Consider the following 26,120-nt stretch of genomic DNA (forward strand, 5'->3'; position numbering starts at 1 on the left):
ATGAGAGGGAGGTAGAGAGGAGGAAGGAGGGATGAGAGGGCGGTAGAGAGGAGGAAGGAGGGGTAGGAAGGAGGGGTGAGAAGGAGGTAGCGAGGAGGAAGGAGGGGTGAGTGGACGGTAGAGAGGAGGAAGGAGGGATGAGAGGAAGGTAGAGAGGAGGAAGGAGGGGTGAGAAGGCGGTAGAGAGGAGGAAGGAGGGGTGAGAAGGCGGTAGAGAGGAGGAAGGAGGGGTGAGAAGGCGGTAGAGAAGAGGAAGGAGGGGTGAGAAGGCGGTAGAGAGGAGGAAGGAGGGGTGAGAGGGAGGTAGAGAGGAGGAAGGAGGGGTGAGAGGGAGGTAGAGAGGAGGAAGGAGGGATGAGAGGGAGGTAGAGAGGAGGAAGGAGGGATGAGAGGGCGGTAGAGAGGAGGAAGGAGGGGTAGGAAGGAGGGGTGAGAAGGAGGTAGCGAGGAGGAAGGAGGGGTGAGTGGACGGTAGAGAGGAGGAAGAAGGGATGAGAGGAAGGTAGAGAGGAGGAAGGAGGGGTGAGAGGGCGGTAGAGAGGAGGAAGGAGGGGTGAGAGGGAGGTAGAGAGGAGGAAGGAGGGGTGAGAGGGAGGTAGAGAGGAGGAAGGAGGGGTGAGAGGGAGGTAGAGAGGAGGAAGGAGGGGTGACAGGGAAGTAGAGGAGGAAGGAGGGGTGAGAGGGAGGTAGAGAGGAGGAAGGAGGGGTGAGAGGGAGGTAGAGAGGAGGAAGGAGGGGTGAGAAAGGAGGTAGAGAGGAGGAAGGAGGAGTGAGATGGAGGTAGAGAGGAGGAAGGAGGGATGAGAGGGAGGTAGCGAGGAGGAAGGAGGGGTGTGAGGGGGGTAGAGAGGAGGAAGGAGGGGTGAGAGGGAGGTAGAGAGGAGGAAGGAGGGATGAGAGGGAGGTAGAGAGGAGGAAGGAGGGATGAGAGGGCGGTAGAGAGGAGGAAGGAGGGGTAGGAAGGAGGGGTGAGAAGGAGGTAGCGAGGAGGAAGGAGGGGTGAGTGGACGGTAGAGAGGAGGAAGAAGGGATGAGAGGGCGGTAGAGAGGAGGAAGGAGGGGTGAGAGGGCGGTAGAGAGGAGGAAGGAGGGGTGAGAGGGCGGTAGAGAGGAGGAAGGAGGGGTGAGAGGGAGGTAGAGAGGAGGAAGGAGGGGTGAGAGGGAGGTAGAGAGGAGGAAGGAGGGGTGAGAGGGAGGTAGAGAGGAGGAAGGAGGGGTGACAGGGAAGTAGAGGAGGAAGGAGGGGTGAGAGGGAGGTAGAGAGGAGGAAGGAGGGGTGAGAGGGAGGTAGAGAGGAGGAAGGAGGGGTGAGAAAGGAGGTAGAGAGGAGGAAGGAGGAGTGAGATGGAGGTAGAGAGGAGGAAGGAGGGATGAGAGGGAGGTAGCGAGGAGGAAGGAGGGGTGTGAGGGGGGTAGAGAGGAGGAAGGAGGGGTGAGAGGGAGGTAGAGAGGAGGAAGGAGGGGTGAGAGGGAGGTAGAGAGGAGGAAGGAGGGGTGAGAGGGAGGTAGAGAGGAGGAAGGAGGGGTGAGAGGGAGGTAGAGAGGAGGAAGGAGGGGTGAGAGGGAGGTAGAGAGGAGGAAGGAGGGGTGAGAGGGAAGTAGAGAGGAGGAAGGAGGGATGAGAGGGAGGTAGCGAGGAGGAAGGAGGGGTGAGAGGGAGGTAGCGAGGAGGAAGGAGGGGTGAGAGGGAGGTAGCGAGGAGGAAGGAGGGGTGTGAGGGCGGTAGAGAGGAGGAAGGAGGGGTGAGATGGAGGTAGAGAGGAGGAAGGAGGGGTGAGAGGGAAGTAGAGAGGAGGAAGGAGGGATGAGAGGGAGGTAGAGAGGAGGAAGGAGGGGTGTGAGGGCGGTAGAGAGGAGGAAGGAGGGGTGAGAGGGAGGTAGCGAGGAGGAAGGAGGGGTGAGAGGGAGGTAGAGAGGAGGAAGGAGGGGTGAGATGGAGGTAGAGAGGAGGAAGGAGGGATGAGAGGGAGGTAGAGAGGAGGAAGGAGGGGTGTGAGGGCGGTAGAGAGGAGGAAGGAGGGATGAGAGGAAGGTAGCGAGGAGGAAGGAGGGGTGAGAGGGAGGTAGAGAGGAGGAGGGAGGGGTGAGAGGGAAGTAGAGAGAAGGTAGGAGGGATGAGAGGGAGGTAGAGAGGAGGAAGGAGGGGTGTGAGGGAGGTAGCGAGGAGGAAGGAGGGGTGAGAGGGAGGAGGGGTGAGAGGGAGGTAGAGAGGAGGAAGGAGGGGTGAGAGGGAGGTAGCGAGGAGGAAGGAGGGGTGAGAGGGAGGTAGAGAGGAGGAAGGAGGGGTGTGAGGGCGGTAGAGAGGAGGAGGAAGGAGGGGTGAGAGGGAGGTAGAGAGGAGGAAGGAGGGGTGTGAGGGCGGTAGAGAGGAGGAAGGAGGGGTGAGAGGGAGGTAGAGAGGAGGAAGGAGGGGTGAGAGGGAGGTAGAGAGGAGAAAGGAGGGATGAGAGGGAGGTAGAGAGGAAGAAGGAGGGATGAGAGGGAGGTAGAGAGGAGGAAGGAGGGGTGAGAGGGAGGTAGAGAGGAGGAAGGAGGGGTGAGAGGGAGGTAGAGAGGAAGAAGGAGGGGTGAGAGGGAGGTAGAGAGGAAGAAGGAGGGATGAGAGGAAGGTAGCGAGGAGGAAGGAGGGGTGAGAGGGAGGTAGCGAGGAGGAAGGAGGGGTGAGAGGGAGGTAGAGAGGAGGAAGGAGGGATGAGAAGGAGGTAGCGAGGAGGAAGGAGGGGTGAGTGGACGGTAGAGAGGAGGAAGGAGGGATGAGAGGAAGGTAGAGAGGAGGAAGGAGGGGTGAGAGGGCGGTAGAGAGGAGGAAGGAGGGGTGAGAGGGAGGTAGAGAGGAGGAAGGAGGGGTGAGAGGGAGGTAGAGAGGAGGAAGGAGGGGTGAGAGGGAGGTAGAGAGGAGGAAGGAGGGGTGAGAGGGAGGTAGAGAGGAGGAAGGAGGGATGAGAGGGCGGTAGAGAGGAGGAAGGAGGGGTAGGAAGGAGGGGTGAGAAGGAGGTAGAGAGGAGGAAGGAGGGGTAGGAAGGAGGGGTGAGAAGGAGGTAGCGAGGAGGAAGGAGGGGTGAGTGGACGTTAGAGAGGAGGAAGGAGGGATGAGAGGAAGGTAGAGAGGAGGAAGGAGGGGTGAGAGGGCGGTAGAGAGGAGGAAGGAGGGGTGAGAGGGAGGTAGAGAGGAGGAAGGAGGGGTGAGAGGAAGGTAGAGAGGAGGAAGGAGGGGTGAGATGGAGGTAGAGAGGAGGAAGGAGGGATGAGATGGAGGTAGAGAGGAGGAAGGAGGGATGAGATGGAGGTAGAGAGGAGGAAGGAGGGGTGACAGGGAAGTAGAGAGGAGGAAGGAGGGGTGAGAGGGAGGTAGAGAGGAGGAAGGAGGGGTGAGATGGAGGTAGAGAGGAGGAAGGAGGGATGAGAGGGAGGTAGCGAGGAGGAAGGAGGGGTGAGAGGGAGGTAGAGAGGAGGAAGGAGGGGTGAGAGGGAAGTAGAGAGGAGGAAGGAGGGATGAGAGGGAGGTAGAGAGGAGGAAGGAGGGGTGAGAGGGAGGTAGAGAGGAGGAAGGAGGGGTGAGAGGGAGGTAGAGAGGAGGAAGGAGGGGTGTGAGGGCGGTAGAGAGGAGGAAGGAGGGGTGAGAGGGAGGTAGCGAGGAGGAAGGAGGGGTGAGAGGGAGGTAGAGAGGAGGAAGGAGGGGTGAGATGGAGGTAGAGAGGAGGAAGGAGGGGTGAGAGGGAAGTAGAGAGGAGGAAGGAGGGATGAGAGGGAGGTAGAGAGGAGGAAGGAGGGGTGTGAGGGCGGTAGAGAGGAGGAAGGAGGGGTGAGAGGGAAGTAGAGAGGAGGAAGGAGGGATGAGAGGGAGGTAGAGAGGAGGAAGGAGGGGTGTGAGGGCGGTAGAGAGGAGGAAGGAGGGGTGAGAGGGAGGTAGCGAGGAGGAAGGAGGGGTGAGAGGGAGGTAGAGAGGAGGAAGGAGGGGTGAGAGGGCGGTAGAGAGGAGGAAGGAGGGATGAGAGGAAGGTAGCGAGGAGGAAGGAGGGGTGAGAGGGAGGTAGAGAGGAGGAAGGAGGGGTGATAGGGAGGTAGAGAGGAGGAAGGAGGGGTGACAGGGAAGTAGAAAGGAGGATGGAGGGGTGAGAGGGAGGTAGAGAGGAGGAAGGAGGGATGAAAGGGAGGTAGAGAGGAGGAAGGAGGGGTGAGAGGGAGGTAGAGAGGAGGAAGGAGGGGTGAGAGGGAGGTAGAGAGGAGGAAGGAGGGGTGAGAGGGAGGTATAGAGGAGGAAGGAGGGGTGAGAGGGAGGTAGAGAGGAGGAAGGAGGGGTGACAGGGAAGTAGAAAGGAGGATGGAGGGGTGAGAGGGAGGTAGAGAGGAGGAAGGAGGGGTGAGAGGGAGGTAGAGAGGAGGAAGGAGGGGTGAGAGGGAGGTAGAGAGGAGGAAGGAGGGGTGAGAGGGAGGTAGAGAGGAGGAAGGAGGGGTGAGAGGGAGGTAAAGAGGAGGAAGGAGGGGTGACAGGGAAGTAGAAAGGAGGATGGAGGGGTGAGAGGGAGGTAGAGAGGAGGAAGGAGGGATGAGAGGAAGGTAGAGAGGAGGAAGGAGGGGTGAGAGGGAGGTAGAGAGGAGGAAGGAGGGGTGAGAGGGAGGTAGAGAGGAGGAAGGAGGGGTGAGAGGGAGGTAGAGAGGAGGAAGGAGGGGTGAGAGGGAGGTAGAGAGGAGGAAGGAGGGGTGAGAGGGAGGTAGAGAGGAGGAAGGAGGGGTGAGAGGGAGGTAGAGAGGAGGAAGGAGGGGTGAGAGGGAGGTAGAGAGGAGGAAGGAGGGGTGAGAGGGAGGTAGAGAGGAGGGAGGGATGAGAGGGAGGTAGAGAGGAGGAAGGAGGGGTGAGAGGGAGGTAGTGAGGAGGAAGGAGGGGTGAGAGGGAGGTAGAGAGGAGGAAGGAGGGGTGAGTGGACGGTAGAGAGGAGGAAGGAGGGATGAGAGGAAGGTAGGAAGGAGGGGTAGGAAGGGGGGGTGAGAAGGAGGTAGCGAGGAGGAAGGAGGGGTGAGTGGACGGTAGAGAGGAGGAAGGTGGGATGAGAGGAAGGTAGAGAGGAGGAAGGAGGGGTGAGAGGGTGGTAGAGGGGAGGAAGGAGGGGTGAGAGGAAGGTAGAGAGGAGGAAGGAGGGGTGAGAGGGAGGTAGAGAGGAGGAAGGAGGGGTGAGGGAGGTAGAGAGGAGGAAGGAGGGGTGAGAGGGAGGTAGAGAGGAGGAAGGAGGGGTGAGAGGGAGGTAGAGAGGAGGAAGGAGGGGTGAGAGGGAGGTAGAGAGGAGGAAGGAGGGATGAGAAGGAGGTAGAGTGGGGGAAGGAGGGGTGAGAGGGAGGTAGAGAGGAGGAAGGAGGGGTGAGAGGGAGGTAGCGAGGAGGAAGGAGGGGTGAGAGGGAGGTAGAGAGGAGGAAGGAGGGATGAGAGGGAGGAGGAAGGAGGGGTGAGAGGGAGGTAGAGAGGAGGAAGGAGGGGTGAGAGGGAGGTAGCGAGGAGGAAGGAGGGGTGTGAGGGCGGTAGAGAGGAGGAAGGAGGGGTGTGAGGGAGGTAGAGAGGAGGAAGGAGGGGTGAGAGGGAGGTAGCGAGGAGGAAGGAGGGGTGTGAGGGCGGTAGAGAGGAGGAAGGAGGGGTGAGAGGGAGGTAGCGAGGAGGAAGGAGGGGTGAGAGGGAGGTAGCGAGGAGGAAGGAGGGGTGAGAGGGAGGTAGAGAGGAGGAAGGAGGGGTGAGAGGGAGGTAGCGAGGAAGAAGGAGGGATGAGAGGAAGGTAGCGAGGAGGAAGGAGGGGTGAGAGGGAGAAGACACAGAGAATGTCATTTTCCTGAGATTAAAGCAGTTCAGTAATTACATCGCACATTACCGCGTGTCCCAGCAGCTCCCCGGTGACAGATCTGTGATAATATTCTCTCAGCACATTAGACACGGAGCGTTATCCGAACCGCCTCGCCGGCACAGTCTGTGCTCGAGTGATCGCACGGCGAATTATAAATCGCTGTCACCGGGGAACGTACCATGCAATGCATAATCCCCACACCCGTCTAAGCTAAACGGCGCCCGTACTGGAGAGCGTGTGACAGTGAACGTTCCATGTGGCATCCTATGAACAGCTCTCATCTACCTCCATTCACAGTCAGACCGTCATACATGGACTCCGCAATCATTTGCACAATTGGTACTTGATTAATGAAAACCTGATGCACACACACGGCTGATAGAATGGATTAACGTCTGACACCTGTTAGGGGTCACACTGTATTAGCCGCCGGGGGGGGGGAGTTGATGGAAGGCAAAAACACGTTCAAGCCTTAAAGTGTACGTCCACATTGGGATAACACCTCCTATATATTTATTTGTTACCTCTTCCCATGCACACAGCAGAACTTTGCTGCTTACTATTCCAGCCCAGGTTAAGTTTTTTGCCTGTTGAGGAGCAGAAACACGCAGAGAAATGCGTTGCTATTTAGTAGACGATTGACATTGCCATGAATTGTTAAAGACACCCCCACGCATCTGCAAGGGCTCAGTGTTTTCGTGCACACCAAACAGCAGAACCATGCGGCTCGGTGCAGTGTCTTTGGAAAAGAGTGTGGGACTTCTTTTCCGCAGCCCATTGAAATGAACGGTCTGCCCTACACGTGACGTGACAAAACGCGCCCACACTCAGGCAAATCTGTGGAAACAAAGCCTAATTCTTACTTAGCTTTCCCTTCTGTGTAATGTTAAGAGGAGGGGGTTGGAGAGTTCATGTTTACCAAAACGAACACTCTGCATTGTGCTGGCAGGGCTTCATTAATCAGTTGTCAAGCTGTTTTGCCCCCATGATGAAGCCCCGTGGTTGTGGCAAAACACATTGGGGGTGTGGTCTGGACATAGTTATAGGCTGAGGTCGCTTCCACTTCTTACACAAAGCTTTTGTGTGATGTGCAGCTCTAGGGACTTTCGTCCCTTCATCTAAATGCATGGTCATGGGACGTGCTGGGTCCTGACTGTGAGGGTTGGGACCTTCTTGGGCCAAAAGGGGCAGCGACCAGACAGCGGCCAAAGGGGCAGCGACCAGACAGCGGCCAAAGGGGCAGCGACCAGACAGCGGCCAAAGGGGCAGCGACCAGACAGCGGCCAAAGGGGCAGCGACCAGACAGCGGCCAAAGGGGCAGCGACCAGACAGCGGCCAAAGGGGCAGCGACCAGACAGCGGCCAAAGGGGCAGCGACCAGACAGCGGCCAAAGGGTAAGGGACAAGCGCAGCCAAGGGTAAGGGACAAGAGCGGCCAAGGGTAAGGGACAAGAGGGGGTAAGGGACAAGAGGGGGTAAGGGACAAGAGGGGGTAAGGGACAAGAGGGGCCAAGGGACAAGAGGGGCCCAAGAGGCAGGGACAAGAGGGGCCCAAGGGGCAGGGACAAGAGGGGCCCAAGGGGCAGGGACAAGAGGGGCCCAAGGGGCAGGGACAAGATGGGCCCAAGGGGCAGAGACTAGAGGGGCCCCAGGGGGCAGAGACTAGAGGGGCCCCAGGGGGCAGAGACTAGAGGGGCCCCAGGGGGCAGAGACTAGAGGGGCCCAAGGAGCTGCAACAAAAGCGGCCAAAGGGGCAGCGACAAAAGCAGTCAAAGGGGCAGCGACAAAAGCAGCCAAAGGGGCAGCGACAAAAGCAGCCAAAGGGGCAGCGACATAAGCAGCCAAAGGGGCAGCGACATAAGCAGCCAAAGGGGCAGCGACATAAGCAGCCAAAGGGGCAGCGACATAAGCAGCCAAAGGGGCAGCGACATAAGCAGCCAAAGGGGCAGCGACATAAGCAGCCAAAGGGGCAGCGACATAAGCAGCCAAAGGGGCAGCGACATAAGCAGCCAAAGGGGCAGCGACATAAGCAGCCAAAGGGGCAGCGACATAAGCAGCCAAAGGGGCAGCGACATAAGCAGCCAAAGGGGCAGCGACATAAGCAGCCAAAGGGGCAGCGACATAAGCAGCCAAAGGGGCAGCGACAAAAGCAGCCAAAGGGGCAGCGACAAAAGCAGCCAAAGGGGCTGCGACAAAAGCAGCCAAAGGGGCTGCGACAAAAGCAGCCAAAGGGGCTGCGACAAAAGCAGCCAAAGGGGCAGCGACAAAAGCAGCCAAAGGGGCAGCGACAAAAGCAGCCAAAGGGGCAGCGACAAAAGCAGCCAAAGGGGCAGCGACAAAAGCAGCCAAAGGGGCAGCGACAAAAGCAGCCAAAGGGGCAGCGACAAAAGCAGCCAAAGGGGCAGCTACATGAGGGGCCAAAGAGGCAGGGACAAGAGCGGCCAAAAAGGCAGGGAAAAGAGCGGCCAAAGAGGCAGCCACAAAAGCGGCCAAAGGGGCAGCGACAAAAGCAGCCAAAGGGGCAGCGACAAAAGCAGCCAAAGGGGCAGCGACAAAAGCAGCCAAAGGGGCAGCGACAAAAGCAGCCAAAGGGGCAGCGACAAAAGCAGCCAAAGGGGCAGCTACATGAGGGGCCAAAGAGGCAGGGACAAGAGCGGCCAAAAAGGCAGGGAAAAGAGCGGCCAAAGAGGCAGCCACAAAAGCGGCCAAAGGGGCAGCAACAAGACCAGTCAAGGAGTAGGAACAAGACCAGTCAAGGAGTAGGAACAAGACCAGTCAAGGAGTAGGAACAAGACCAGTCAAGGAGTAGGAACAAGACCAGTCAAGGAGTAGGAACAAGACCAGTCAAGGAGTAGGAACAAGACCAGTCAAGGAGTAGGAACAAGACCAGTCAAGGGGCAGGAACAAGACCAGTCAAGGGGCAGGAACAAGATCAGTCAAGGGGCAGGAACAAGACGACCACGTTGGAGGATTGCAGGTCTTGCCTCCCGGAAGAGGAGTTATGGAGGATCACAGGGTTTCGGAATATGTTGACGGGATGGCGGGGGATATAACATTTGCCTGGAGATACAAAGAGAAGCCAAGCTAGTCTATATATATCACAGCTTTCCTCCCAGATGTGAGAGCAGCGATGAGTTCATCAAGAGCCCCGCCAGTATCAATTAGCATCTCTTTCCTAAAAGTCACACATGGCGCACTGTGAAATCATTGATATGAAAGGTGACATCTCTGTCTTCTCTCGTCAGAAGCGTCTGGCAGGGATTACCAGGGGACCAGGAACATCTTGAGCAGCATACTGAGGATGTTTCCCGAGGACGCCAACTTGTCTGCACCAGCAAAGAACACAAGCAGCCTCGGCGCACATCCCTCCTGTAAGCGCCGCTCCTGAAAGGCGAAGGCTGCTGGGAGCATCACTGCTTTACATCTGCTTCTGTCTGATCACCAACAACCACCATCGTCCTTTATCATACGGAATCGTACACAAACTCCTCTCATACTCTGATAATAAAAAGGAGAATCCCGGCAGATGATGTTCTCCTGCCGTCTGTAGAATGATAAAACAATGGCGGCTTTCCTCTAACTGCGCGACCCCATATGAGGGTCACAGGAAAACCATTTGTGGGCTGTGGAAGACTCACCTGCGATTTGTTTCATGAAGGTCATACAAACGCCGTCCGCTCCCAGCACGCTGCTCTTCACCAGCTCCCGCACCAACCAGATCAGCTGCAAAACAGAGGACGCCGTACCCGTTAGTGCCAAGAGAAAAGCGGCCGGGCCATCGGAATAAATACAGCCGAGGCCAGCAAAGTGTTTACCGTCTACCATTCATCGGCAAGTTTACGTTTATAGAAAATCCCCAACCTATCGAAAGAAGCAACAATGTGTGGATGCACCATTGCAGACACTTAGACCCCTTTCACACTGAAGGCGTTTTTCAGGCGTTTTCGCGTTAAGAATAGCACCTGTAAAGCGCCTCTCAAGGCTGCAAACTCAGGCTTTCCTGAGGGGCCGTGCGCTCGGACAGAAAAAAGTAAGTCCTGCAAGCAGCGTCTTTGGGGCGGTGCGGGAGTGCTGTGTATACACGACTCCTAAACCGCCCCCCTCCCATTGAAATCAATGGAAAGCGCTTCGGCAGCAGCGCTTTTCGGGCGCTTTTAACCCCCTTCTTTGGGGTTAAAAGCGAATCGGATGCAGTTCAACACGCATCCAATTCATATATACAGAAATTTGTTTATAAAGACACAGAAAACCAAAAGGCACCAGGACAAGGGCCTCTTCTAAACAACCCTGGCCGGTGGCTGTGGGGGTCTGCAGGCAGGTGGCTTATCGGAATCTGGAAGCCCCCTTTAACAAGAGGGGGCCCCCCCCCATGTGAATGAAGATGGGGTACATTAAAGGGGGCTTCCGGATTCCAATAAGCTCCCCACCCGCAGACCACCGGCCAGGGTTGTGGAGAAGAGGCCCTTGACAAGGTGCTTTGGGGGGGGGGGGGTGTTGAGCCCCCCCCGCCCCTAAATGAAGATATGTTAAAAATTCCTAGATTTCAAATGTACACTCCTGAGGAATAACTGTAACAAAATGCGTTGGGTATGCACAAGATTGCATAATGTACAAGATGTGTTGATATCTTTCACGTTCTGTGGAAAATGGAGTGTGTTCTCTTGCGTGAGGAACAACTATAACAACTTTGTTATATCTACATTTATCAACGATGAACAGATTATCTAAGGATTACCTAGGATTAGGTATTCTGTTAAATGTAGATATTTTAAAAATAATTTCTATATTTCAAATATACACTCCTGAGGAAGAATTGTAACGAAATGCGTTGGGTACGAACAAGATTGGATAATGTACAAGATGTGTTGATATCTATGTTCTGTGGAGAATGGAGTGTGTTCTCTTGCGTGAGGATCAGCTATTATGTCAGCCTTGGTTTTAGGTCTTTATAAAAATAATTTTTGTATAATAAAATTTGGGTGTTTTTTTTACAATTATTAGGTGTGCGCTGGAGATATTCAGTGTATGCAATGGTGCCTAAAAAAAAAAAAAAAATCCCTCCATGCTTTGTTGCTTCTTTGATAGTTGTATTAATTGGGATGATGGCATTTCCTCCACATTTTACATCGTCCATCCTAATCAGACCCAGACACCGCCCCCACCCCCACCCCTTCTCAGGTGCCTCCTAACCTTTTTCCCCTCCCCCGGATTACCTCTTTCTGGCTCCAATCTTCTGTGGTGCTACCTGTGTGCATGGAGTGACCCCCCCCCTCCCCCACCCCCAGTAGACAGAGTATCCTCCCCCAAAATCCCAAGTGTAGGAATACAGCTCAATTCAAGCCTATGGGGACTTACTGCACTGGCAGGACCAGGGGAAGGTCCAGGTTGGAAGAGGTTGCACACTAGGGTTGGATGGATCTGCAAGGCAGAGGTAAGGGGGGCACCTGGTCAGGGGGTGTATGGTAGACTCAGGTGTCCGACACCCCAAAAATCATTCACACATGAGAAAGCAAAAGCATCAGAACCCCCAGAAGATGCAGCACCTGGGGCATTTCAAGTGCTTCTACCGGGGCGTCCTATTGTCTGAGAGAGGTGTGTCCATAAGGTCACACAACAATTGCTGCCATGTTGTCGGACAGCCATTCATACATTTGTCTAGTGACCGCAAAAGTCTGAAGCCTCCATGCCTAAAAATGTACCTACCTGCGTCCGGCAGGTGTCCTGAAGCTTCAGATACTTCTCCATTAAGATCTGGTTGATTTTGTTGAGCACAATGTTCATCCCGTCTCTGCTGACCAGCGCCAGATCGCGGTAACACTGCGGGAGAGAGAAGAAGGAGTCACTCATTCTGCTGGAAATAACAAGAAAGTGGGAGGAGATCTTATAGAAAACAGTGGAGGGGAGCCAATCAGGGGTTCTTAGAAGTTTCTAGTGGCAACTGCTTCAGCAGCTGTAGTCCTAACCCTACAGGGGATGCTGCAATGATGGTCCTGATGTGGAAAATGGGTGTTACTAGCGACGCAGTTTCCCGTGTCCACCAGCACTGATTGACACCCATATTACATGGGATAGACTAGAATGTAGACTACTTGCTCAGGCCCCATTACATTTGGCCCTGTCAGGGGTGCTTGTGACACCAAAATGAGGAAGAACGTAACGCCCATTGCAGCTAGAGGTGGGAGGCGTTGTGGTCCCAGCACAGGTGTGTCCTACAAGGAGGCCGTCAAATTGAATGAGGCTGCTCCCCATCACAGGTCACATGATTGATCTTTTACAGGTATTTGAAAGTTATTTAATGAAGGGGGGAGAGGGTTGGGCGAGCTGGCTTATTCCAGCTTAAGCTTTAATAGTCTTAAAAATGTCCCCCCACCACCACCGACTTAACTGCCTAAGAAAAGATGTATGTACTATTTTCAGGCCACTCTGTTCTGGTCATGTGATCCCATGTCAACGGCAGCTGCAGGGGAGAGGAAAGAACGCTCCGACAATGGCTGGGAATTTCCCGGAACCGTAACGCCACTCATAGGCTCCCAAGATGTTGTCGGCGCTCCTTTTTCTCCCCTACAGCCACAGCTTGCCGACATGGGAGAGTCGACTCATCTGCTGGGAGTGAAGATGGCCGAAAAGTTAGAGGGGCTTTTACACTAGGCGACGGGGGGAGGGTCCAGAGGTAGAGATTATCAGCGCGGAACATATTCCAGAGGGTAGTATTGGGGGCATTAGTGTTAGATTGACTAAAACACCTAAAACTGAGATAAGTATAGTAACAAGTCCTAGTTGCAATCTCGGAACACCCAATAAGAGGATAATATGCGACCGGTCTAAACTACGTGGCATGTTCACCAATGCCAGGAGCATGGTGGACAAGATGGATGAACTAGAGATACTGTTGTACGAGGAGGATTTGGATTTTGTGGGAATTTCAGAGACCTGGTTCCACAGCTCATGATTGGATGGCAACCATTCAAGGGTATACGCTTTATCGCAGGGAGAGAGAGAGGGTAAAAATAGGGGGGGGGGGGGTGTATGCCTATATATCAAGAATAATGTACAAGTGAATGTGAGAGATGACATCACTGAGGGAGCTAGGGAGGAGGTGGAATCCTTATGGGTAGAGCTCCAAAGGGATGAAGCTAAGGGGAAAATAATACTGGGAGTATGCTATAGGCTCCCTAACCTGAGAGAGGAAGTGGAGACAGATCTCCTATCACAATTTGGATTAGCAGCAAGGATGGGAAGTGTTATCATAATGGGGGATTTTAAATATCCAGACATAGACTGGGTGGAGGGAACCGCACATTCATCTAAGGCTTGCCAGTTCCTAAATGTCTTGCAGGACAATATCGTGGGTCAGATGGTAGACGCACCAACTAGAAACAAAGCATTACTAGATCTACTGATTACCAACAATACAGACCTGATCACAGATGTGGAAATACGGGGCAATTTAGGGAACAGCGATCACAGATCAGCCAGGAGTCAGGGGAGCCCCAGCAAGGAGTCAAGAGACAGGAGGTTTCACCCAGCGGTCAGATGTGCCCCAGCCAGGAGTGAAGCGACCGGTTGTCTCACCCAGAGGTCAGAGGAGCACCAGCCAGAAGTCACAAGACAGCTCTCACCCAGAAGTCAGAGGTGCCCCAGTCAGCAACCAAGAGACAGGTGGTCTCATCCCAGGAGAGTGCCCTATGGGGGTGGCAGGGGAACCCCTATCCTGATTGATGTTACAGGACATTGATGGGAATGAATTTTTTTTTTGGGGGGGGGGGGGTTGGGGGACAGCTTCTAAATTCCTTGCTCTAGGCCCATTTTTTGTCTGGGCATGTCAATGGCATCCATAGAGGTGCCTGTGGTACCCAAATCAGAAAGAATGCACTGCCCATTGCAAGCAGAGGTGTGGGGGAGTTGTGGGACTTGTGGCCCCCCAGTGCGGGTGCATTCCCTGATGCCACCATTGCTCCTCGACCACACAGTAAAGAAAGAGGAGGAGGAAGCGATCAAAGTGGTCACAAATTATGTTTTAAAATGAAAAAAAGTTGTATTTTAATGTAAAGTATTTGAACATTAATATTTATAAAAGGGGGAGGGGCCTGGTTTATGGTTTGACCACTGGAGTTCCACTTTAAATTGACAGGTGAACTTTAAAAGATGAGCGAGCGCATGGAGGAGGATGACGCACAAAGAGACACCTGCGGCACCCAGCCACATGATGCACAATAGACTCCAAAACTAACGAGAGGAGGAGGAGGAGAAATCGCGCTGCGGGGGTAAGCGGCGGTGAGAAAAGCGAGCGCGGAGATTTATCCCAGAACAACTTTCATGTGTCAGGAATCTTCCACAAAGAGATGATGAGAGGAGAGATCGGTGACAGGATACAAATGGGTTGTCAGCCAATCTGATGATGAACACAGAAACAAAAAGAAAAAAGCTTCTTCAGAAACGGCACCGCGCGGCGGGGGAGTGCGGAAACCATCCAGGAAGGCGATCTGACTGGAGCATCAAATCAGCTGCCAAGAGCACGATTTACCATCGGTCACCAGACCACAAATTTTGCATCCCAGGCATGTTTTTTTCTTTTGCATAGTTATGTCCTGCTTAGACCACCGTCAGTAGACATATCCCATACCGGGCCAGTTCCTGTGGAGAATCACAACGGTCGCTGCTACTACACCGATTATCCCGGTCTTCTGGGCCCTACTGCACACTCAACACAGAGGGGCGCTCACATGGCACAGGCAGCCTTTCAGCAAACATCTTGTATCGTTCTCAATGAATACGATGTGTTCTCTAACTGGACGAGGTGGAGAGTGTGACGTCACCGTCCCTGCCTCTCCACCTTGTCCAATCAGAAAACGCTTTGCAATCATTGAGATGGATAGAAGCCATCCCCTGAATAGTGCCAGTGCCAAACGAGCAAAGTCCTGTGTTCACTATGCAGCAGGGCAAAAGGACCTGGAATACGGGAGGATTACTGTAGCAGTGGTGGCTACTATGGCAATCTCCAGCTGTCGCAGGGATCGGCCAGGTATGGAACATGTACAGTAGTCTAAACTGCACAACACTAAACAAAACAACACATACCTGGGATTTATATTATCTCTTACCCTTGATAGTCTCCTAGGACCTCTTCCAACCCATGGCCAGCACTAAGTGGTTAGCACCTCCACATGGCAGCACTGGGGGCTGTCGGTTCGAATCCCAACCAAGGCACACCCTGCCTGGAGTTTGCACGTTCACTTGGCACAGGCATTCGGCGAATAACTTGTATCATTCTCAATGAATAAAAGGTGTTCTCTGACCGAACAAGGTGGAGATTGTGATATCACCAACCATGTGCTTGCTTGGGTCTCCTCTGGGCACTCCAAAGACATGCTGGGAGGTTAATTGGCTCTTGTTTAAATTGGTCATGCGATCTATATGAAGGTGAGTAAGGGACCTTAGATTGTAAGCTTCTTGATGGCAGCGAATGATGGAAATGTACAATATGTATGTAAAGTTCTGTGTAATTTGACGACGCAATATTTGTTGGTAGTGAAGGGAGAGTCAGATGGAGATAGCGGGGGTGATCCACACAAATGGCTATTATGGTTTTATGGAGGCGAGGTCCTCCTTTAGGGCAAGGAGGCGAGGTCCTCCTTTAGGGCAAGGTCCTCCTTTAGGGCAAGGAGGCAAGGTCCTCCTTTAGGGCAAGGAGGCAAGGTCCTCCTTTAGGGCAAGGAGGCAAGGTCCTCCTTTAGGGCAAGGAGGCAAGGTCCTCCTTTAGGGCAAGGTCCTCCTTTAAGGCAAGGTCCTCTTTACGGCAAGGAGGCAAGGTTCTCCTTTAGGGCAAGGAGGCAAGGTCCTCCTTTAGGGCAAGGTCCTCCTTTAGGGCAAGGAGGCAAGGTCCTCCTTTAGGGCAAGGAGGCAAGGTCCTCCTTTAGGGCAAGGAGGCAAGGTCCTCCTTTAGGGCAAGGAGGCAAGGTCCTCCTTTAGGGCAAGGAGGCAAGGTCCTCCTTTAGGGCAAGGTCCTCCTTTAGGGCAAGGTCCTCTTTACGGCAAGGAGGCAAGGTTCTCCTTTAGGGCAAGGAGGCAAGGTCCTCCTTTAGGGCAAGGTCCTCCTTTACGGCAAGGAGGCAAGAACGTATCTACCAGCAGTGCCGGAACAAGTTCCTTCAGCCATATTAAAAAATAGGCGTGGCTACGCACTATATGCCATCACGCTATTACTCCCCATGTTCTCCTGGTACGCGGGCGTTCGTTACTGTTTTAACTTGCCGGCATTTTTTATCTGTGATTTAATGGCGGAGAGTGTTCCCACCCCCTCCCCTTGAGCAATAAAAAAATTTTATTCAACTTACTACACCATTCGAGTCCTTTTGATTTTTACACTCTCACAGTCCTCCCGACCAATGAGCGTTCATTTCAGATTGGGATTTTGGGTCTGCTTGCCACCGGAACGCCATGGACGTTTAAAGACACAGACAAACTGGAGGTCCATTTGTCCCTGCAGAGGGCTCTATCTGCCTGCGAGTAAGACCTTGCTCTTCAGGAGGTCCACCGTTTCTAGTAAGAGCATAGTCTTATCGTTTTCTGGATTCACCATTAATTCGGGGACCCTCTTTACATCCCCCTCTTCCCCTCTCTTTCCCCTTTGGGTAAGGGTGGATGAATTCTGGATGCTTGATCTTCCTCCATTGGATCTGCTTGCCCTCATCAAATGTTTGGACTTACGAATGAACTTCTCTTGTATATTTTTTTTTTTTATGTAATTTCAATCACTCTTATCCTTATTTTTATTTGTCACTTTTATTTTGTCACTTATATTTGTCAATTTTTTACCTTCTCATATGTACCACCTATGACCACTTTTTAGTCACCAATTTTTGTATTTTACTGCAAGCGCACTTACATTTTTTAATATCGCTGTTTGCCACACTGATATTCGTTGGTTTTTGTTGCAGCTGTAGTATATTTTCTCAGTTCTCTGCTCTTGAGCACTGTTTTTCACCCACATAAAGTTCCTTCAGCTGCCAAGGACGAAAGGTGGGAATCCTCAAAACCTTTCCCTCGCCAAACTCAGAACTTGCACTCTTTTGTTACTCCAATAAGCAGCAGGCAGGTTCTTTACACTACACTGGTCACGTAAACCCGGACCACAAACTCACTGGGGTTAAATTAAAAAAAAAAAAATAGCTGGCACACTTAAGGATAATGACATCTGTGCTCACCAGCATAGAATGCTAGTCCTTGACACTCGACCCCCGCTGAAGCACTCAAGGCAACCACCTGCCTAGCCCTCGGTCCAACTCTGGTTATGGGAGTAGTTGGCCCTTTCTTCTAAGATCAAGTGTAGTATCTGTTCTTATCAGTGTCACTACGCCAATGTTCTGGCCTTTTGGCAGGATTGGCTGGCTGTAAAGTATCTCTGCTGGTATGATGGGGGTCCCCGAGGAGACATTCTGATAGGCAAGGAAACCGAATAAGTGTGAACCACATAAGGTGTAGGTTGGGAGTACTCCTTTAGCATAGAGGGAGCCAAGGAGTCCGTCCAATGCCTCCTGGTTTAAACGGTGCTGCCTGGTCTGGTCATGGGCTAGGAAGGCAGAAAATCTGCAGTGTCTGTACCCCCTCTGGGAGTTGCACCCCAGAGGTGCTCTTAGTATCACTAGGAGTCTGGCAAACTGCACAAGGTCACATCACCCCTTGTTTCTTCTGCACCGTGCCTCTGGGGCTAGGCCTTTTGGTCGAAATCAGGGTAATTTTTGTTACCAGGCCACATGGCCTACCCAATGCACCGTAAGTTTTGTCACTGTTCTGTTACTTTCACTTGTGTGTAGGACTCATCCTGAGCCTGCTCATTGGGAGATTGCTGGAACTTATACCAAGTGGAACTTTTCTAAGTGGTGAGTTAAAACCAGAGTTTAAAACAGGAGATTATAACAGGGGTCATAGTACCTGTGTAGTGTGAGTACATGAGTGTTGTCTGAGTAGTGTGTGTGGATTGTTAGTACTTGTGTATTGTGTATTGTATACTTGAGTATTGCGAGTGTACATAGGTCTGCGACTGTTCTGCGATTGCACGTAGGTCTGTGAGTACCTGTGTATTGTCTTGTTGTGTACCTGTGTATTGTCTTGTTGTGTACCTGTGTATTGTCTTGAGTATTAGTGCCAGGAAGCTAGCTGTTAGGTAATTTGGACAGGGTAAAATCCCCAAATCCTCACTAAATTTAATAGGTACGATGCCCGGCGGGTGTGGAGAGGCGACTCTTTGTACATCTTGCCGCATGTATGCGTTCCTTGATCATCAGATCGAGGGCGAATACTGCTGTGCAAAATGTAAGCACATTGTTTCCCTGGAAGCCCAGGTTCTGAATCTGGGGAAGCAACTGTCAGCACTGAGAAGTCCCTCCATACTAAATGAGAGCCAGGAACGTACACGGCAGGTGCCGGCAGGGGCCAGCACAGAGGCGGGTGGAGACAAAGAGGTGCTGGCACTAGCAAAGAGTAGATGGGTGACAGTCAGGAGGGGTAGAGGGGGAAAAGCCAGGGAGGCCGATCCAGGACTGGAGCATCCCAATAAGCACGCTACTTTGAGTGTCATTGGTGAAACCAGTCAGGGACCAGCACTGCTGGAGATGAGGGACTCTCCTAGCTGCCGGGGGAAGAACTCCTCCAGTGAGAGTGGGGGGGCAGCAAAGGGAAAGGAAAGACAGATCTGGTGGTAGGGGACTCAATTCTTAGAAGGACAGAGAGGGCAATCTGTAACCAAGACCTGAAACGCCGAACAGTATGTTGTCTACCGGGCGCTCGGGTTCGGCACATCACGGATCTTGTGGACAGATTACTGGGAGGGGCTGGGGAAGACCCGGCTGTCATGGTGCACGTTGGCACCAATGACAAAGTCAGAGGCAGATGGAGTGTCCTAAAGAACGATTTTAGGGACTTAGGAGCTAAATTGAGGAAAAGGACCTCCAAGGTAGTATTCTCAGGAATACTACCGGTACATCGAGCCACACCAGAAAGGAAGAGGGAGATTAGGGAAGTAAACAAGTGGCTGAAGAGCTGGTGTAGTAAGGAGGGGTTTGGGTTCCTGGAGGACTGGGCCGACTTCTCAGTTGGTAACCGGTACTATAGAAGGGACGGACTGCACCTAAATGAGGAGGGTGCAGATCTGCTAGGAAGGAAGATGGTCAAAAAGTTAGAGGGGTTTTTAAACTAGGCGATGGGGGGGAGGGTCCAGAGGCAGAGATAGCCAGCGCGGAAGATATTCCAGAGGCTAGTATTGGGGGCATTAGTGGTAGGTTAACCAAAGCACAAAAACACAAGGTGAGTATAGTAGCAAGTCCTAGTTGCAATCTCGAAACACCCAATACGAGGACAATATGCGACCGGTCTAAACTATGTGGCATGTTCACCAATGCCAGGAGCATGGCGGACAAGATGGGTGAACTAGAGATACTGTTGTACGAGGAGGATTTGGATTTTGTGGGAATTTCAGAGACCTGGTTCAACAGCTCTCATGATTGGCTGGCAAACATTCAAGGGTATACCCTATACCGCAAGGATAGAGAGGGTAAAAAAGGGGGAGGGGTATGCCTATATATCAAGAATAATGTACAAGTGAATGTGAGAGATGACATCACTGAGGGAGCTAGAGAGGAGGTGGAATCCTTATGGGTAGAGCTCCAAAGGGATAAAGCTAAGGGGAAATACTGGGAGTATGCTATAGGCCCCCAAACCTGAGGGAGGAAGTGGAGACGGATCTCCTATCACAAATTGGATTAGCAGCAAGAATGGGAAGTGTTATCATAATGGGGGATTTTAATTATCCAGACATAGACTGGGCGGAGGGAACCGCACATTCATTTAAGGCTCGCCAGTTCCTTAATGTCTTGCAGGACAATTTTATGGGTCAGATGGTAGACGCACCAACTAGAAATAAAACATTACTGGATCTACTGATTACCAACAATACAGACCTGATCACGGATGTGGAAATGCGGGGCAATTTAGGTAACAGTGATCACAGGTCAATTAGTTTCAGTATAAATCACACAAATAGGAAACATAAAGGGAATACAAAGACACTGAATTTCAAAAGAGCCAACTTCCCTAAACTACAAACCTTGCTAAAAGGCATAAACTGGGATAAAATATTAGAAACAAAGAATACGGAGGAGAGATGGGTTTGCTTTAAGAGCATATTAAATAAGGGCATTAGCCAATGTATCCCATTGGGTAATAAATTTAAAAGAGCGAACAAAAGTCCTGGATGGCTTAACTCCAATGTAAAAATGCATATAAAAGCAAAGGAGAAGGCCTTCAAAAAAATACAAGGTTGAGGGATCATCCTCAGCATTCAGACTTTATAAAGAATGCAATAAGAAATGTAAGCGTGCAATTAGGACAGCTAAGATAGAACATGAAAGACACATAGCGGAGGAGAGCAAAAAAAATCCCAAGAAATTCTTTAAGTATGTAAACAGTAAAAAAGGGAGGACAGACCATATTGGCCCCATAAAGAATGAGGAAGGACATCTGGTTACAAAGGATGGGGAGATGGCGAAGGTATTGAATTTATTCTTCTCCTCAGTCTTCACGAGTGAATCGGGGGGCTTCAGTAACCAAAACTGCAGTGTTTATCCTCATGACACAACACAGGAAGCACCTCCATGGTTAACAGAGGACGGAATTAAAATTAGACTTGAGAAACTTAACATTAATAAATCACCGGGACCAGATGGCTTGCATCCGAGGGTACTTAGGGAACTCAGTCAAGTGATTGCCAGACCGTTGTTCCTAATTTTTACAGATAGTCTACTGACTGGAATGGTACCAGCTGATTGGAGAAAAGCCAATGTAGCACCTATATTTAAAAAGGGCCCAAAATACATCCCTGGGAATTACAGACCAGTTAGCCTAACATCGATAGTATGTAAACTCTTGGAGGGGATGATAAGGGACTATATACAAGATTTTAGTAATAAGAATGATATCATTAGCAGTAATCAGCATGGATTCATGAAGAATCGTTCTTGCCAAACCAATCTATTAACCTTCTATGAGGAGGTGAGTTGCCATCTAGATAAAGGAAGGCCTGTAGACGTGGTGTATCTGGATTTTGCAAAAGCATTTGACACAGTTCCCCATAAACGTTTACTGTACAAAATAAGGTCTGTTGGCATGGACCATAGGGTGAGTACATGGATTGAAAACTGGCTACAAGGGCGAGTTCAGAGGGTGGTGATAAATGGGGAGTACTCAGAATGGTCAGGGGTGGGTAGTGGGGTGCCCCAGGGTTCTGTGCTGGGACCAATCCTATTTAATTTGTTCATAAACGATCTGGAGGATGGGATAAACAGTTCAATCTCTGTATTTGCAGACGATACTAAGCTAAGCAGGGCAATAACTTCTCCGCAGGACGTGGAAACCTTGCAAAAAGACCTGAACAAATTAATGGGGTGGGCGACTACATGGCAAATGAGGTTCAATGTAGAAAAATGTAAAATAATGCATTTGGGTGGCAAAAATATGAATGCAATCTATACGCTGGGGGGAGAACCTCTGGGGGAATCTAGGATGGAAAAGGACCTGGGGGTCCTAGTGGATGATAGGCTCAGCAATGGCAGGCAATGCCAAGCTGCTGCTAACAAAGCAAACAGAATATTGGCATGCATTAAAAGGGGGATCAACTCCAGAGATAAAACGATAATTCTCCCGCTCTACAAGACTCTGGTCCGGCCGCACCTAGAGTATGCTGTCCAGTTCTGGGCACCAGTCCTCAGGAGGGATGTACTGGAAATGGAGCGAGTACAAAGAAGGGCAACAAAGCTAATAAAGGGTCTGGAGGATCTTAGTTATGAGGAAAGGTTGCGAGCACTGAACTTATTCTCTCTGGAGAGGAGACGCTTGAGAGGGGATATGATTTCAATTTACAAATACCGGACTGGTGACCCCTCAATAGGGATAAAACTTTTTCGCAGAAGAGAGTTTACCAAGACTCGTGGCCACTCATTAAAATTAGAAGAAAAGAGGTTTAATCTTAAACTACGTAGAGGGTTCTTTACTGTAAGAGCGGCAAGGATGTGGAATTCCCTTCCACAGGCGGTGGTCTCAGCGGGGAGCATTGATAGCTTCAAGAAACTATTAGATAAGCACCTGAATGACCACAACATACAGGGATATACAATGCAATACTGACACATAATCACACACATAGGTTGGACTTGATGGACTTGTGTCTTTTTTCAACCTCACCTACTATGTAACTATGTAACTATGTAACTTGGATGGAGGGTGTGGCTCCTTGGGCCAACCCGTAGCTCCTTGGGCCAGCCTGTCGACTTCAAGGCCAACCTCGAAGTCTACGGGCAGGCAGGCTGTACGGCCATCAAGTTACTTCCTCCCCTGAACCGGAGGGGGTTTCTCTTCAGGCCCCTCACCTAGTACTCATTTGTTGGCTTCGGCTGATCACGAGGTGAGGGGTACACCGGGCCTTTTGGCTAGGTGGAGGTCGGGGGGGGGGGGGGGGTCAAGGTAGAGTCCTACTCTTACCCCTAACTGCATGTTTGTGTGTGTTTTTCATGTACACATTTTTGTACACTTAGGGGTTTTGTTTTTGCGCACCACTCCAAAAAGTCATTTGAGACACCATCACCACCCCATGAGAACTCAGAACGATGAAACTGAAATGGCTAAATCACAACAAGGTGCTTCACCCAGAAGAAAACCCCCGTAGGACCAGCAGGAGGGGGGTCCCCATATATCAGACGCTATCTGAGGCACTTCGGTGTCTTTAATTCTCCAGGCGTAGAGGCAGTCGGCAGATAGCAGAACTTTCTCCAAGTTTTATTTATTCTTCCACTTTATACCTCAAGCTGGTAATTGTGTTTTGAGGATTTGTTTACAAGGCATTCCATCAGCCTATCTGCCATAACAGCCCGGAGCTTTGCAGAGAGGGGATTAGCATAACGCCCCCCTGGGGGATTTACAGTGTGTGAGCAGGTAGAGAGATTTCAGAAGCCACGGCGGACAGATATCAGCTGGCAAGCGAGGAAGGCGGCTTCACTAACGACCTGAGAGAACGCCGGCAACGTATGAATAAAAGATTACAGATGTATGTGAAGTCGGAGTGGAGGGAGGAATCTGTGAGGATAACAAGCAGGAAGAGAGCAGAAGGTGATAGAGAACTCTGCTGGGCGTTCATTGATAAATACCAGCCTGGAAAATCAACAACCCTCTCTATGGAAAATCCTATATCTATATATTTATAGAGTACAGTATAGTACAGTGGGTGACCCAGATCAAGATAGCGGGTGGGGCAGTGACCGTCCAAATCTGGATACCCACTTCTCAATCCTGGTAAAGAGTGCGGCAGTGTCCAAGTCTAGGGGCCCAGTTCTCGATCCTGGTAAAGGGTGCGGCAGTGCCCAAGTCTAGGGGCCCAGTTCCTGATCCTGGTAAAGGGTGCGGCAGTGTCCAAGTCTAGGGGCCCAGTTCCTGATCCTGGTAAAGGGTGCGGCAGTGTCCAAGTCTAGGGGCCCAGTTCTCAATCCTGGTAATGAGTGCGGCAGTGTCCAAGTCTAGGGGCCCAGTTCCCGATCCTGGTAAAGGGTGCGGCAGTTTCCAATCCTGGTAATGACTGCGGCAGTGTCCAAGTCTAGGGGTCCAGTTCCCGATCCTGGTAAAGGGTGCGGCAGTGTCCAAGTCTAGGGGCCCAGTTCCCGATCCTGGTAAAGGGTGCGGCAGTGTCCAAGTCTAGGGGCCCAGTTCTCAATCCTGGTAAAGGGTGCGGCAGTTTCCAAGTCTAGGGGCCCAGTTCCCGATCCTGGTAAAGGGTGCGGCAGTTTCCAAGTCTAGGGGCCCAGTTCCGGATCCTGGTAAAGGGTGCGGCAGTGTCCAAGTCTAGGGGCCCAGTTCTCAATCCTGGTAAAGGGTGCGGCAGTTTCCAAGTCTAGGGGCCCAGTTCCGGATCCTGGTAAAGGGTGCGGCAGTTTCCAAGTCTAGGGGCCCAGTTCCGGATCCTGGTAAAGGGTGCGGCAGTGTCCAAGTCTAGGGGCCCAGTTCTCAATCCTGGTAAAGGGTGCGGCAGTTTCCAAGTCTAGGGGCCCAGTTCCCGATCCTGGTAAAGGGTGCGGCAGTTTCCAAGTCTAGGGGCCCAGTTCCGGATCCTGGTAAAGGGTGCGGCAGTGTCCAAGTCTAGGGGCCCAGTTCTCAATCCTGGTAAAGGGTGCGGCAGTTTCCAAGTCTAGGGGCCCAGTTCCGGATCCTGGTAAAGGGTGCGGCAGTTTCCAAGTCTAGGGGCCCAGTTCCGGATCCTGGTAAAGGGTGCGGCAGTGTCCAAGTCTAGGGGCCCTGTTCCCGATCCTGGTAAAGGGTGTGGCAGTGTCCAAGTCTAGGGGCCAGTTCCGTAGCCTCCCTGGCGGTTTTCCCGAGTGTGGCTCGGGGTTAAAATTCAGGACCATTAGCGGTAACCCTGAGCCACACTCGGGATTACATCGCAGGATCCTGGTGTGGCTTTACTTACCTTGTCCCCGGGATCCTGCGATGTCCCCCGCGCTGCCTGCGGGCTCCGTCCTCCTTCGAAGCCTCTACGTGCCAGGCTCCGTTCCCTGCGAGCAGCGCGACGCACGGGGGCGGAGCCTGGCGGCAAATTCAAAAACGTGTAAAATCATAACATATACAGTACTGTAATCTTACAGATTACAGTACTGTATGAAATCATTTCACATCCCTTTTGTCCCCAGTGCTTTGTCCTATGCCCTGCATGCAGTTTTATGTTATATATACTGTTCTTTCTGCCTGGAAACTGGAGATTGTCCATAGCAACCAAAAAGTGTCCCTTTACATCAAAAGTGGCTTTAGACCAGCTAGAAAACAGCGATAGTAAATTAGAACACTTGCAGAATTGAGCGATAGTGAATCGTGGGGAAATGTATTTTATTATTAATTTTTTTTTTTAATTATTTATTTTTATTTATTATATTATAATTTATGTTTTTGTGTTTCAAACTTTATCATACCCGGATATCTACTAGACTCTTGTTTGGACAGATTTAAGTGTGTTATTGTTAAGAATTACAGACCTACAATATAAAACGCCAAATTTCCATGCAAAATAATTGTACCGCTTTCAGCACCTAAAATCCGAAATAATCATACCGCCAGGGAGGTTAACCATGGTAATGAGTGCGGCAGTCTCCAAGTCTAGGGGCCCAGTTCCTGATCCTGGTAAAGGGTGCGGCAGTGTCCAAGTCTAGGGGCCAGTTCCTGATCCTGGTAAAGGGTGCGGCAGTGTCCAAGTCTAGGGGCCCAGTTCCTGATCCTGGTAAAGGGTGCGGCAGTGTCCAAGTCTAGGGGCCCAGTTCCCGATCCTGGTAAAGGGTGCGGCAGTGTCCAAGTCTAGGGGCCAGTTCCTGATCCTGGTAAAGGGTGTGGCAGTGTCCAAGTCTAGGGGCCCACTTCCCGATCCTAGTAAAGGGTGCGGCAGTGTCCAAGTCTAGGGGCCCAGTTCCCGATCCTGGTAAAGGGTGCGTCAGTGTCCAAATCTGGGGGCCAGTTCCTTAACCATGGTAATGAGTGCGGCAGTCTCCAAGTCTAGGGGCCCAGTTCCTGATCCTGGTAATGAGTGCGGCAGTGTCCAAATCTAGGGGCCAGTTCCTTAACCATGATAATGAGTGCGGCAGTCTCCAAGTCTAGGGGCCCAGTTCCTGATCCTGGTAATGAGTGCGGCAGTGTCTGCCTGAATTTTGGGACCCAAATCCTAGTAATGGGTGCGGCAGTCACTGTCCAAATCTGGGGGCCCAGATCCTGAACCTGGTAATGGTTGCAGTAGAGACTAAGTCTCGAGACCCAGATCCCAATCATGGATGCAGCAGTAACCGTCCAAATCTGGGGCCCAGATACTGATCCCGGTAAAGGGTGCGGCAGTGACCGTCCAAATCAGGGGCCCAGATCCTGGTAATGGGTGGGGCAGTGACTGTCCAAATCTGGGGCCCGGATCCTGATCCCGGCAATGGGTGCGGCAATGACCGTCCAAATCTGGGGCCAGATACCGATCCCGGTAAAGGGTGCGGCAGTGACCGTCCAAATCTGGGGCCCAGGTCCTGGTAATGGGTGGGGCAGCGACCGTCCAAATCTGGGGGCCCAGATCCTGATCCCGGTAATAGGTGCGGCAGTGATTGTCCAAATCTGGGGCCCGGATCCTGATCCCATTAATAGGTGCGGCAGTGACCGTCCAAATCTGGGGCCCGGATCCTGATCCCATTAATAGGTGCGGCAGTGACCGTCCAAATCTGGGGCCCAGGTCCTGGTAATGGGT

The 26,120-nt window shown here is 51.9% G+C and overlaps 2 protein-coding genes across 2 annotated transcripts in view; both read right to left on the bottom strand.

Moving 5' to 3' along the window:
• The window catches only part of ILF2 (interleukin enhancer binding factor 2), a 341,977-nt gene that overhangs the window by 159,598 nt on the left and 156,259 nt on the right, over positions 1-26,120 (bottom strand).
• Positions 1-26,120, bottom strand: part of INTS3 (integrator complex subunit 3) — a 135,842-nt gene that overhangs the window by 61,127 nt on the left and 48,595 nt on the right. The window contains exons 4-5 of the mRNA XM_073610440.1: positions 11,528-11,641; positions 9,463-9,547 (exon numbers count right to left, since the gene is read on the bottom strand). Of these exons, the coding sequence (XP_073466541.1) occupies positions 9,463-9,547; positions 11,528-11,641 (199 nt within the window). The remainder of the gene's footprint in view (positions 1-9,462; positions 9,548-11,527; positions 11,642-26,120) is intronic.

Source organism: Aquarana catesbeiana, linkage group LG13, assembly GCF_042186555.1.
Source record: "Aquarana catesbeiana isolate 2022-GZ linkage group LG13, ASM4218655v1, whole genome shotgun sequence".
Classification (NCBI taxonomy): domain Eukaryota; kingdom Metazoa; phylum Chordata; class Amphibia; order Anura; family Ranidae; genus Aquarana; species Aquarana catesbeiana.